This window comes from Rhinolophus ferrumequinum, chromosome 13 (genome assembly GCF_004115265.2).
Source record: "Rhinolophus ferrumequinum isolate MPI-CBG mRhiFer1 chromosome 13, mRhiFer1_v1.p, whole genome shotgun sequence".
Classification (NCBI taxonomy): Eukaryota; Metazoa; Chordata; class Mammalia; order Chiroptera; family Rhinolophidae; genus Rhinolophus; species Rhinolophus ferrumequinum.
The window spans coordinates 26,569,060-26,580,294 of NC_046296.1; the positions used below are offsets into that span (position 1 = coordinate 26,569,060).

Below are 11,235 nucleotides of genomic sequence, written 5' to 3' on the forward strand. Positions count from 1 at the left end.
GGGAAAAGAGTCTAGAACCTCCTCAGATGGTTCTCATAAGTCACCTATTCAACCCTGTCTACTTCTTTGCTAGTTCTGCAGATCCAATCCTTACTTGCTCTTTATTTACTTTGTTGACGTTGAATGATGTCAAAATCAGGTCTTCACTTTCCCTAGTTACGAAGTAGGGAAGATACCCATTTTGGGGGGTTGTAACACTTGACAAAATCTCTCAATTAGTGTAGTAGTGGCTTAGCCTCAACCGGGGTCGGATTATAGAGATGAGACTAATTACATAGCTGACTCATCCCACACCATCAATCAAAATATTTAATTCTAAGCCTTCCCAGAGTTTACAACTCATTTACCATTGTTACTTGCTCATCACTGGGAAAAAAAAATTAAAAGAGACATTGGATGTTGCTGTATGCTATTAAGACTATTCTCCTACGGGTCTATGATGCCACAGGCAGGTAGCAATAGTAGCTATAGGACAGTCTATTGGAGGTTCAAGAACATGAGGTTTTTTCCCTATTATTCTGAGATAGAAGGAGACAAAGATTTTTAAGACTTATTTAGTACATCTGGAATTTTTATAACATCAAAGAAACATCTTGTTATTAATAATAAATGAAAGCAAATTATCACAGCATTATGTAAATGTAGCTGTGAGTAGTTACTGATGTTACTATAAAACTTTAGTAGACAGTGTAGAAATTGCAATAAGAATTCTGAATGATAGAGGAGTTGAAAAGGTAAGATGAAGGATTTAACTGAAACCATAATTTAACTCAGAAACCAAAGGAACAGATACACACCTGTTTGGGAAAGCAGCTTTCAAATTTATGGGAGGGAAGGTAATATGTTATAGGCATTAGTTGGAATTCTCTACAACAGTAAGCTTTTAATATAAGGAATCAATTAGAAATAACAGCAGTAAGTTTCAGTTTACTTTGAAGAAACTTATTGACCTAGGAATAGCTTACCTTTGTGTCAGTTTGCTAAGGTCTGATTCGAGTCCTCACTTGCCTACTCGTCACAGTGATCTTAGCATTCTAAGACTATCACAGGACAAGTACCTGGCATGTTTTGGTAGATAAATAGGTTATACAGCTTTGAAATTAAAAAAACAAAACAAAACTCACAGGCCTCTTGAATATACTCCTCTTAAATAAAACTCTAAAAAATTTCTAAGTTAAAGATGCCTAAATTGAGCACTGGGAGGCAAAATTAAAATTATCTTCATATATATCATCCTTGTTCCAACATCAAGCTTAGACTAATTTCTGCAAATACTGAAGAAGACCTTCTTAGGATAAGGAAACTAAGAAGAAATAGATATGAGACTTATTCAGAATTCTTACATATCAGGCTATAATGCTAGGACATTGTTAAAGCTACTTTCTAAAGATTTGGTTCAAGGTGAAAATCTTTCATGATTTTTCAAAGCTCACCACTAACAAGTCTTGTGATGTAGATAGTGAGGATTTGATTGCATCTTATTCCCAATACAATTTAATGAGGTATTATGGGGAATCACAAACCAAAGTCTGTATGAGTTTTCTCCTAAATCATATTCTAAGAGAGTACTTCCTGAGTTGTCAAAAATTAAGCCAAAAAGTTGATTTGGAAAACAGCAACAGTTATCTTCTGATTTACTATGCTTCCGTTAGGTTTTTTGCAACACATCAATAGGTTGGAAACTTTATTTATTTGATGCAACATTTTGAAGTAAGAATAAAAAGTCCCAAAAGGTCTACTGCGGATTTCTGGGTTGTCTGTAGAATATGATACAAGATTCTTTAACTCACCTCCAGATGCCTTTGACCTTTCTTTCAACTTTTCTGCAGCCATTTCACCATAGCTGGGAAGTTCTGACATCTTCACTCCCGATCGAGCTTCTGCTATTAGCTGACGAGCTCTCTCTCTCAGCTGCCGACGTCGCTCTTCATCTTGCTGCTAAGATATATTGAACAGTTGCCAAGTCAGTAATTGACAGAAATGCAATTTCATTTTCAATCTGATCATCATGATAGTAACTGGTTTACAGCATGGTGCTTGGCCCACATTATAAATAGGATGCTCTGTACCAGTTGGATGTCACACCATTTTTAAAAGACATCCTAGAATCAGATTTTTAAAAAACATTTACAAATTACTGTATTAAAATGCCTGTTAAAAATTCAAACTACCCCTAAAGAATGTTTGGCAATATATATTACTGAGAAAATAGCAGAAACTATTATTTATAAAATAATTAGTCTTATAGAAAAAACAGTCGTAACTGAAAACAGAATTTCAATGAATATCTTATTTTTTAAGAATAGATTTTAACTTGCTTATTTTCTAATAAAGGCATAGAGCACTGACTAAAAGACATCTTTCATAACAGGTAATGGTGCTATGCCATGTTGACCAAATACAGGAAATGGCATTTTTAGGGGGCTGGAGTAGGAATGGGGATAGCACGTTACTTACACAAATTATTGTTATTGGCAGTTTTAAAATCAGAACTGGGTAACTGATGTACTATCCCCATTCCTACTTCCTCTCCCCCAGATGCATATTGAGAAGAAAAAGTAAAATCTAATGTGTTTTTTGATATTCAGAACAACCAAAAACTACAGAGAATAAAATAGTTTTTGCCAACTAAGAAAGGGTTATTTGAATCACACATAATCAATGTGAAATTGCTTTGTAAACTGGAAAGTATGTAAAATAAGGCATTATTACAACAAAACAAAGCCTGAAGTAATCTGGCCCCGACATATCTTTGCAGCATTATTTTCCCTTAACCTCTTCCAACCTCCATTAAATCTCACATCTATTCATACAGAATTGCTTGTATCATGTAGTTTCATGAATGTGAATATGTCATTTCCTCTTCCTAGAATGTTCTTCTCTCATCTTATTTAACTCCTACTCATTCTTCAAGATTCACTTTAAATCCACCGAACTTCTCCTGACTATTCTTCCTTCCTCCCCACTGGTGGAATAACGTTTTTCTTCTTCTATGTTATGATAGCATCGTGTGTGTATGCATATGCACATGTGTGTGCTATTGCTTTTTAAATAATAATAATACTTGTCAAGTTACATTATAACTGTTTAATTGCCTCCTTCTCAGGGGAACTGAGCTACTTGAAGGCAGGAGCTGTATCTGATTTATCTTTGTATCTCTGGTCCTTAATACATAACTTGGTACTTGGTACTTGATACAGAAATTTCAAGCATGAAAATTTATAATTCATACTTTCAAAAGCTTATAATATAGTGGAAAAGGTAAAACAGCCACAATAAGGAGGTCTGATCAAAATGAAGCAAGGGCTCAGAAGAAAGATAAAACATTTTTGACTGAGAGACAAACAGAAGGCATCATGGTTTTTGAACTGGGCCTACAGAATGAGCAGGCCTTGGAATGGGTACAGATGGGAGTCGGTAGTTAGGTGGGTCAGTGCAGGAGAGACTAGGAGGTAGGAATAATTCAGACACCGTGGCAGGCAAGTATATTGGGGGAAAAGTACATAGTCCAGTTTTGCAAGCATACGGCAAAAATAATGCCAGAAAGACAAGAAAAATAAAGCTAAGTAGGCAAGGGTCCTGCCCCACAGGGTAAAGTACTTTACTTTTATTCTAAAGAAAGCAAGGGCCAACTAAAGGTTTGGAGATATGTATGTGTGTGTGTGTGTGTAAACAAACAAACAAATACATAAATAAAATTTTGGTCTAGGGGAATGACCGACCAGAAGTGTATCTGAGAAAGATTAATCTGACAACAGTAAATAAAGGCACTGGAAAGAGGCTCGTTGGGAAGCTATTATTATAAGAGCCTAGGAAGCTGTAATGAGATCCAGAACAAGGATGGCGGCAGAGGGAATGGAAAGAGACAAGTGCAAGAAATATATCAGAGACAGAATTGTACCTGTACCAATTCTTGGTAACTAATTAGATGAGGACAGAAGAAAAAAGCTGACTCAGAAGTTTTAAACTTGGGCAACTAGTAGAACTATAGCACTAAAAATAAAATTAAGAACACTAAGAGGAACTATAAGAAGGAAGGGACAGACTGGGTTTCAGAGGCTGGAAGGACATCTAAGTAAAGATGTTAGTAGATAGTTGGAAGTGAAATTGATGCTAAGAAGTGAAGTCACACTGTGACCACAAAGCTCATGGCTGAAGTTACAGGAATATATGAAAGCACCTAAAGAGGTACTATAGAGAAAAAGGAGGGCTATCATCTAAAATACGGAAAATATCTACATTCAGATAAGAAGAGGAAAAGGAGACAGAGAAAGAAGAGGTGAAGAACTTGAACACTGATGTACCCTGAGCATCAAAGTAGAAGACGCTTTCATGAACAAGGGAGTAATGGACCACACTAAATGTTAGAGGTTAATGAGTCTGAACATTAAAAAAGGGCAATTAAATTTGGTAGGTAATATTATTAGGTGCAGGGTTAGACACCAGATTGATGGAGCTCAACCCTAGGCAATTCTTGCACAAATTTTGATAGGGCTAGCTAGGAATGAGAGCTGCCAGAATTAATGGGGTTAGATTAACAGGGGCATCAAAGGGACCCAGAGACAAGCTTAAACTCCCAGTAGACAAACTGAAAAAATTTCAGTATCAAAAAGAACAATGACTGCAATGAATTGAATCAATGAAATCACACATTGAATCAATGAAGATTCACTAATTCATTATGATATTTAAATAGTTCTTAAAAAAATGTATCAACTCATTTCAGGAAGCTAAAATAACTCCTGAAAATTAGCAATTAGAGGAAAAGAATCAAGCAATTATCTTGTCTTTTCAGTGGGAACTGAATTTTAGGGTAACTAAAATAGTCATAGTCAATGAGAAAAGGCTCTACTTTACAAAATAATAACAGCTATAATAATAATCTTCAAAAGGTAAAACTATAAAAACATAACTTTGCCATTGATAAAAGAACAACGGATTCTGGCAAGGATTATCAACCCTTATTAAAGCTCCTAGATAAATGTCTGATGGGGAACAGAATATCAATATTATAATGTGGCAGACTGTATTTTCTAAAGATGGCCACAACAGAATTTCTCATCCCACAGGCTCTCTGCAATGTGATCTTGCCACTCCTTATGAAGAGCTAGAGTTTAGGGCCGGTTCAGTGGCTCAGGCTGTTGGAGCTCTATGCTCCTAACTCCAAAGGCTGCCGGTTCGATTCCCACATGGGCCAGTGGGCTCTCAACCACAAGGTTGCCAGTTTGATGCCTCGAGTCCCGCAAGGGGCTCTATCCCCTGAAAATAAGATTGAACACGGCACCTTGAGCTAAGCTGCTGCTGAGCTCCCAGATGGCTCAGTTGGTTGGAGTGCATCCTCTCAACCACAAGGTTGCTGGTTCGACTCCCGCAAGGGATGGTGGGCTGTGCCCCCTGCAACTAGCAATGGCAACTGGACCTGGAGCTGAGCTGTGCCCTCCACAACTAAGATTGAAAGGACAACAACTTGACTTGGAAAAAAGTCCTGGAAGTACACACTGATCCCCAATAAAAAAGTCCTGTTCCCCTTCCCCAATAAAATCTTAAAAAAAAAAAAAGAGCTAGAGTTTAATCTGGGACAAGCTTTAGTGACTTGTATATAACATGTAGGTACTCCAATCCACAGTCCCAGCTGAGTTTAGCCTTCAGTCTTCCTCACCCAAGTACCAGACATGGGAATGAAGAAGCCTTCAGATGATCTCAGCTTTTTGCCATTCTGAGTCACCCCCAACTCTTCACGTCTCCCTAGCTGAGGCCCTAGACAATGTGGAACAGAAACCAGGCATCCCTACTGTGCCCTTTGTGAAGTCCTGACCTTCACAATCTGTGAGTGTAAAAACAATTTTTTACATCACTAAATTTGGGGTAGTTTGTTACACAGCAGTAGTAATTGGAACATATGCTTAAGTAACATTGCAGATCAATTCCTAGTTACAAGGGGAAAATCTAATTGTAAAAGGAAAGATCAGAACTAGATCAGGGATAAGGGACCACTAATCTAACAGTCAGTCTTAGCATCACTAATGTTGGGTCAACTGTATGTCATGTTTGTGATGTGAAGACATGCAGTGCATACCACCTATAATAATCTAATCCAAATGTTTAAAGTGAATCTGCTGAGCCTTTACATATAATTTCCAGTTTATCATAAACACAAGGGATAGAGAAACATGATAAATGACTCAGCAAGGAAGCAACCAAACAAATCCAGAAGGTATGATATTCAAAACAACGGACATGGTCATTTTGTCAAGAAAGAGTCATGAAAACAAACATACAACAAACACCAACTAACCAATCACCATCACCACCAACAAAAGGGATTAACCAGCTACAATGTACAATACAGTCCTGGGTTAGATACTGGTTTGGATAAACCAGTTGTAAAGGACATTGTTGAACCAATTAGAGAAATCTGAATATAAGCATAGTATTAAATTAGAAGAAATGCAACTTGACCGAAAAAAAAGTTTATACATTTTAGCAAAATGAATACACATATAAAAATATATGTATAGAAAAAGACTTGGGTATTCACACAAAGTTATGGTAGAGATACCTGGGTGTGGAAAAGTGGTATTTTTGTATTCTTTCATCTGTCTTCATTTTCTAATTTTCTATGATACACATGTACTACTCTTATTTTAAAAAAAGAATCTTGTCGGAAGGAAGAAAAGAGATGAGATGGTAGGCTTCCTAGAGTGGGTGATAATTGTGGTGGGGGCAAAAGAAGATTTAACATTCAAGGGAATTTTTCTTCGTATTTAGGCACAAGCTTATTTGTAGTTAGAGGAGTAGTAAGCACTGGACAGGGAGAGACTGAAGATGCAAAGAATAATATACAAAAATCCTCAGTTCACTATTACTATTTCTGAACTTGAAAAATATAATAGAAATAAAAGGAAATACTGGCTTGATAATGGTAAATTTGGTGATGGTTGCTGATTATTTCCTTAGTTTTTATGTAATAAATGCTTTATACGCATGATCTCATTTAATTTTCACAATCCATTTTTTACCAACAAGAATATTTAGGTTTAGAATTCCAAGGTTACACAGCTAGAACTGATGTCAGAGCCCGGAGTCCAGCTCAGGTCAATCTGACTACAGAACCCTTCCTCTTAACTACCAAACTATTTGATCCCAAACAGTATCAAATTAAATGACCAGCTGAGGAAAATTGAGCTTTTACTAAACTTTCATCTTTCAAACTTAAGAAAAGTTAAGAGCACTAATAAAAACCATTATTTGATACGCCTTAAGCAACTAGGTTTAAGTGAATTTCACTGTGTGAATAATAACTTCTTGCAGAGCTGGAATTTGGTGATTCAGACTAAGATGAAGTGGTGTTAGGTCCTCTTACCTGAGTTGAAATGAAATGATTCTACCTTTCCGAATATGAAATGGAACCTGATTTTTCTCTCATAAGAGACCCCCTTCCCCTTGGCGTCCCCTTCACTCCTCCAGTAACACTCCAGTCTGCAAAGGTTTCTGAGAGCTTACCAAGAGAGCAATATAAAGCAGGCAGTCATTAATAAAACCAACTCTAAATACTAATTAGGGACACTTTATCAATTTCCATGTAAATTGTTTGTTTGTACCTATTTACCCATCATTGTTCTCTACACAATAGAAAAAAATGCAAATGAACAAATCAGAATGCAGCCCTAATGGGACTTTGTTTATAACCATTAGCCCAGAGGTGTGCTGTAATTCAATTCTCAAGTAGCAAGATTTAGCCTCATTAACAGACTGCAAGGGCAGGTTACAAACTCATAAAACCCTACAGTAAACAAAGTTTATGGACACAGCACAAAATCTTGAGCCTGATTGACAGAATTCTAGTTCCCTATCAGATTGCCTTGATTTACTTTTCTACTAATGTCCTAACACCAGAGACAATTTGCTTGGGCCTAGAGCTCTCCAGTGGGATGGCATATCTACATTGTTTGTTTTCTCACCCATTAACTTCCCTTAAGACAAAGAACCAACTGAAAAAATACAAGTCAATTGTTGAGGTCTGAAGGAAAAGCTTGTAATTATAGCAATTGATTATGCAACCAATTTAAATTTAATTGATAGTATTAATTTTCAAATTAATTATAAGTAAAACTATTTCATTTTAACTTTTATATGTAAGCTCCATTAAAAGCCGGTTTTTGCAGTAATATTTAAAGAACAGAAAACAGCAAAATCTAATCCTCTTGTATTCAAAAAAGACATACTATTTATGTCAAAGGGATAAAATGACCAGAGTAAGGACAATGATTATTATTTTTTATAGCATTCCGCACAAACTGCTCAAATATGCAAATAATGAATATTTCTGACAATGGTGGTTTGCCTACCTACCCAAATACACAAATGTGTTTTGTACTATCTGTTTTGACCATTCTGTGTTTAAAAGAAGACAGAGACTCATAGCTATAAATAAATCATATTTACTACTTCCGCTGAAATAAATCTTTTTACTGGATACAAAGGTAACATGCAGACCTGCTATCATTAAAAAGTACACTGAAAAATTCAACACATAGCAAACCTATATATCTTTCATTTACCTGCCTATTCGAAATACACTTAAAGAAATTGAAGTATTATGTTGGTGCAAAAGTAATTGCAGTTTTTGCAATTATTTTTAATCTTTTAAACCACAATTACTTTTAGGCTAATAGTTAGGCTTCCTATTTCCAAGAGTCTGATGATATTTACATTTTTTCTATATAGTATCATTTAGAGTTAGACTGAGTTATATAGGATAATTTAGATTTTGTAAGATGGATGTACTTTTTAGAGGGTTTGATGGAAGCTGTATTTTAGGAGGCCTCTCTCCCTAAGACCATCTTTTTACAAGTTATAACAAATTTTTGAGTAAATGCTAGTTTTGTGCCTGTGCAGTGTTTTCACACATGTTGTCTCATTTACTACTGACAACTTTGTAAGGTTAACTACTATCTCTTTGACTTGATGGAAAATGAATCTCACTTAAGTACACTGCCCAAAGTCATATATCATAAATGGCATAGTAAGAATTAAAATCAGTGTCTGTCTGATTTCAAAGCACTGGTCATATCTATTACATAACAGGTGTACAGAATTTTTCTGAGGCCTTACTATTATTGTGATTTTTAAAAAATTAAGTTTTTTGCTTACACTTAGGCAATACAATTCAGGTAAAATTCCCTTTTGTGCTACTGAATGCTGAAAGGTGAAGAGAAACTAACTTGCGTATATCCATTTAAAATTTAGGTTCCTGACTTTAGATTATAAGTGTTCTGAGAAGTGATGAATGTGGTACATTTAAGCTTTACTTCTCTGTTTGCTAACAACCCCAGGACAAGGCAAAAGTCCTGTTACAGTGCAAAGAGCTCCTATTTCAATACGATGGATTTAAACATTTCAAACAGGCAGATCAGAACTAACCATTCTGGACATAAACTGAAAAAAATCTTTAGCCCTTTCACAGCATGTCTTCAAGTTACTATTTTCCTCATCGTTCTGAAATCATCTATAATCTGCCATAGATAGATGTACTACTAAAACTTGACAATTTAAGGACAAACTCTTCAAGAATAAGTAATGTAATTCCTTGTTTCCTTTCCATAAAAATGTATTGGTATGCAATTTTTATATTTCACAGTTCACCGACATCTAGGCAAGCTTTCTTCCACTGCTTCAATGGTGCTACTTTTAATTTTATCCTCCTTAGTCGTAGTAATTAAAGTGATCAGCAGTGGCATCCCAACGGCTTTGACACAGCTACAACCCCCTAGCAGACTTTTGCTTTTAAGAGGAAGGGGAAAAAAAAGACTAGAGTTTCATTTCACAGAGAACAAGAAAATCAAGCTTCTCCAATCCTCAACTTTATTCAATTGTTCTTTCAGCAGCCTTTGGATCTTAAGAATCAAATAAAAATGGCTGCCATGGGGGGTCCTTTTTATACATGCCACAAATGTCACCAACTGACATTACTTTAGCCAAAAAATGATGCCATGGATTTGTGAAGGTGAATTAGAACATGAGAAACTGTCAGTGTAGCTGCTGAGATCATTACCCACCCAAGGGTATCTTTCAGAACATTAGACATTTTTATTCAATCAGTTGAAAAATATAGATTGAAAAGTCTTTCTATTTAAGAAACATACCTACACACATTTTTGTGAAATAAGCTTTAATAAAACTTAAAAATACACGATTTCAGATAATGTGGTTTGCATCCTTACTCTTTGTAAATTTGTGTTTATAACAGAACAAAGCACCCTATTCCTTCCAACACGCCCGTAATTCCACATCCTTTACTTCTCTTAGTAGCACAATATCCTGTGCTTACTTGTATTATCTTCAGTGTTTCGTACAGTCTTACTAATTGGACTTTTATTAATTGGGCTAAATACATTTTAATATATCTAAAAAAAGTTTTTAAAGGGCTTTACTTAGTACTGCTAATATTTCACAGAATTCATTCTCAAAATGGTGCATGAAATTCCTAAATTTTGTAGTCAACTAAAAGAACTTGACTGCTACCCTTTCATCATCAGACAGGAAGCAAGCCTCTGTTATTAGGCATTCAGAAAGGACCAAAAAAAAAAAAAAAAAATTTCTGTGCTTGTCCAGAGGCAAGGATTACCAAAGTACACCTATTCACTTGCTACTGAAGACAGAATGAAAATAAAAAATAAAAGTACAACATCTTTAAAGGTTTGGGTGGACTAGATATTTTACTGCCAGCTTGATCAACTCTTGACTGAATAAATAGGATTTAGGGTAAAACATTAAAACTGGTTAGCAGATCTTTTCAGCTCATTTCAAACTTTTCTTGTGCTGGTTTGTAATATAAGCAGACATGCTTATAAATGGCCACACCTGCTCGTTTCTCTGGGGATGGCCTGATCTCTGTTTCTCTAACAAAGAAAGAAAGAAAGAAAGAAAAAGAAAATCAGCCTTTCTTGTTGCAAAACAGAGTGGAAAGTCAAAATCTTTCTCAAGTTTGCTCCATCTGGTCAGATTAAATCTTTGATCAACCCTGGGGGCTACATTTATTTTTTTAGTAACTACTAAATTTTGGATTTAAAATACATAGGCAAAATATTAAACAGAATGTGAATTTAAGTTTGAGATCTAGTTTTAAATATATGAGTAGAAAGTATAAAAGGACTAATCCAGGAAAAATAAACATGCATTTTTCAGAATTTAGATTTCATGAGTATTCAATTCATGAAACAATATATCATACAG

The 11,235-nt window shown here is 35.4% G+C and overlaps 1 protein-coding gene across 12 annotated transcripts in view; it reads right to left on the reverse strand.

Annotated features, from left to right (window-relative positions):
* The window catches only part of EHBP1 (EH domain binding protein 1), a 422,624-nt gene that overhangs the window by 56,984 nt on the left and 354,405 nt on the right, over nt 1-11,235 (reverse strand). For 9 of the 12 annotated variants that reach the window (XM_033124978.1, XM_033124981.1, XM_033124988.1 and 6 more), the window contains one exon: nt 1,791-1,938. In XM_033124978.1, coding sequence (XP_032980869.1) covers nt 1,791-1,938 — 148 coding nt within the window. The remainder of the gene's footprint in view (nt 1-1,790; nt 1,939-11,235) is intronic. The other 3 variants (XM_033124983.1, XM_033124989.1, XM_033124982.1) reach the window with 1 other exon arrangement.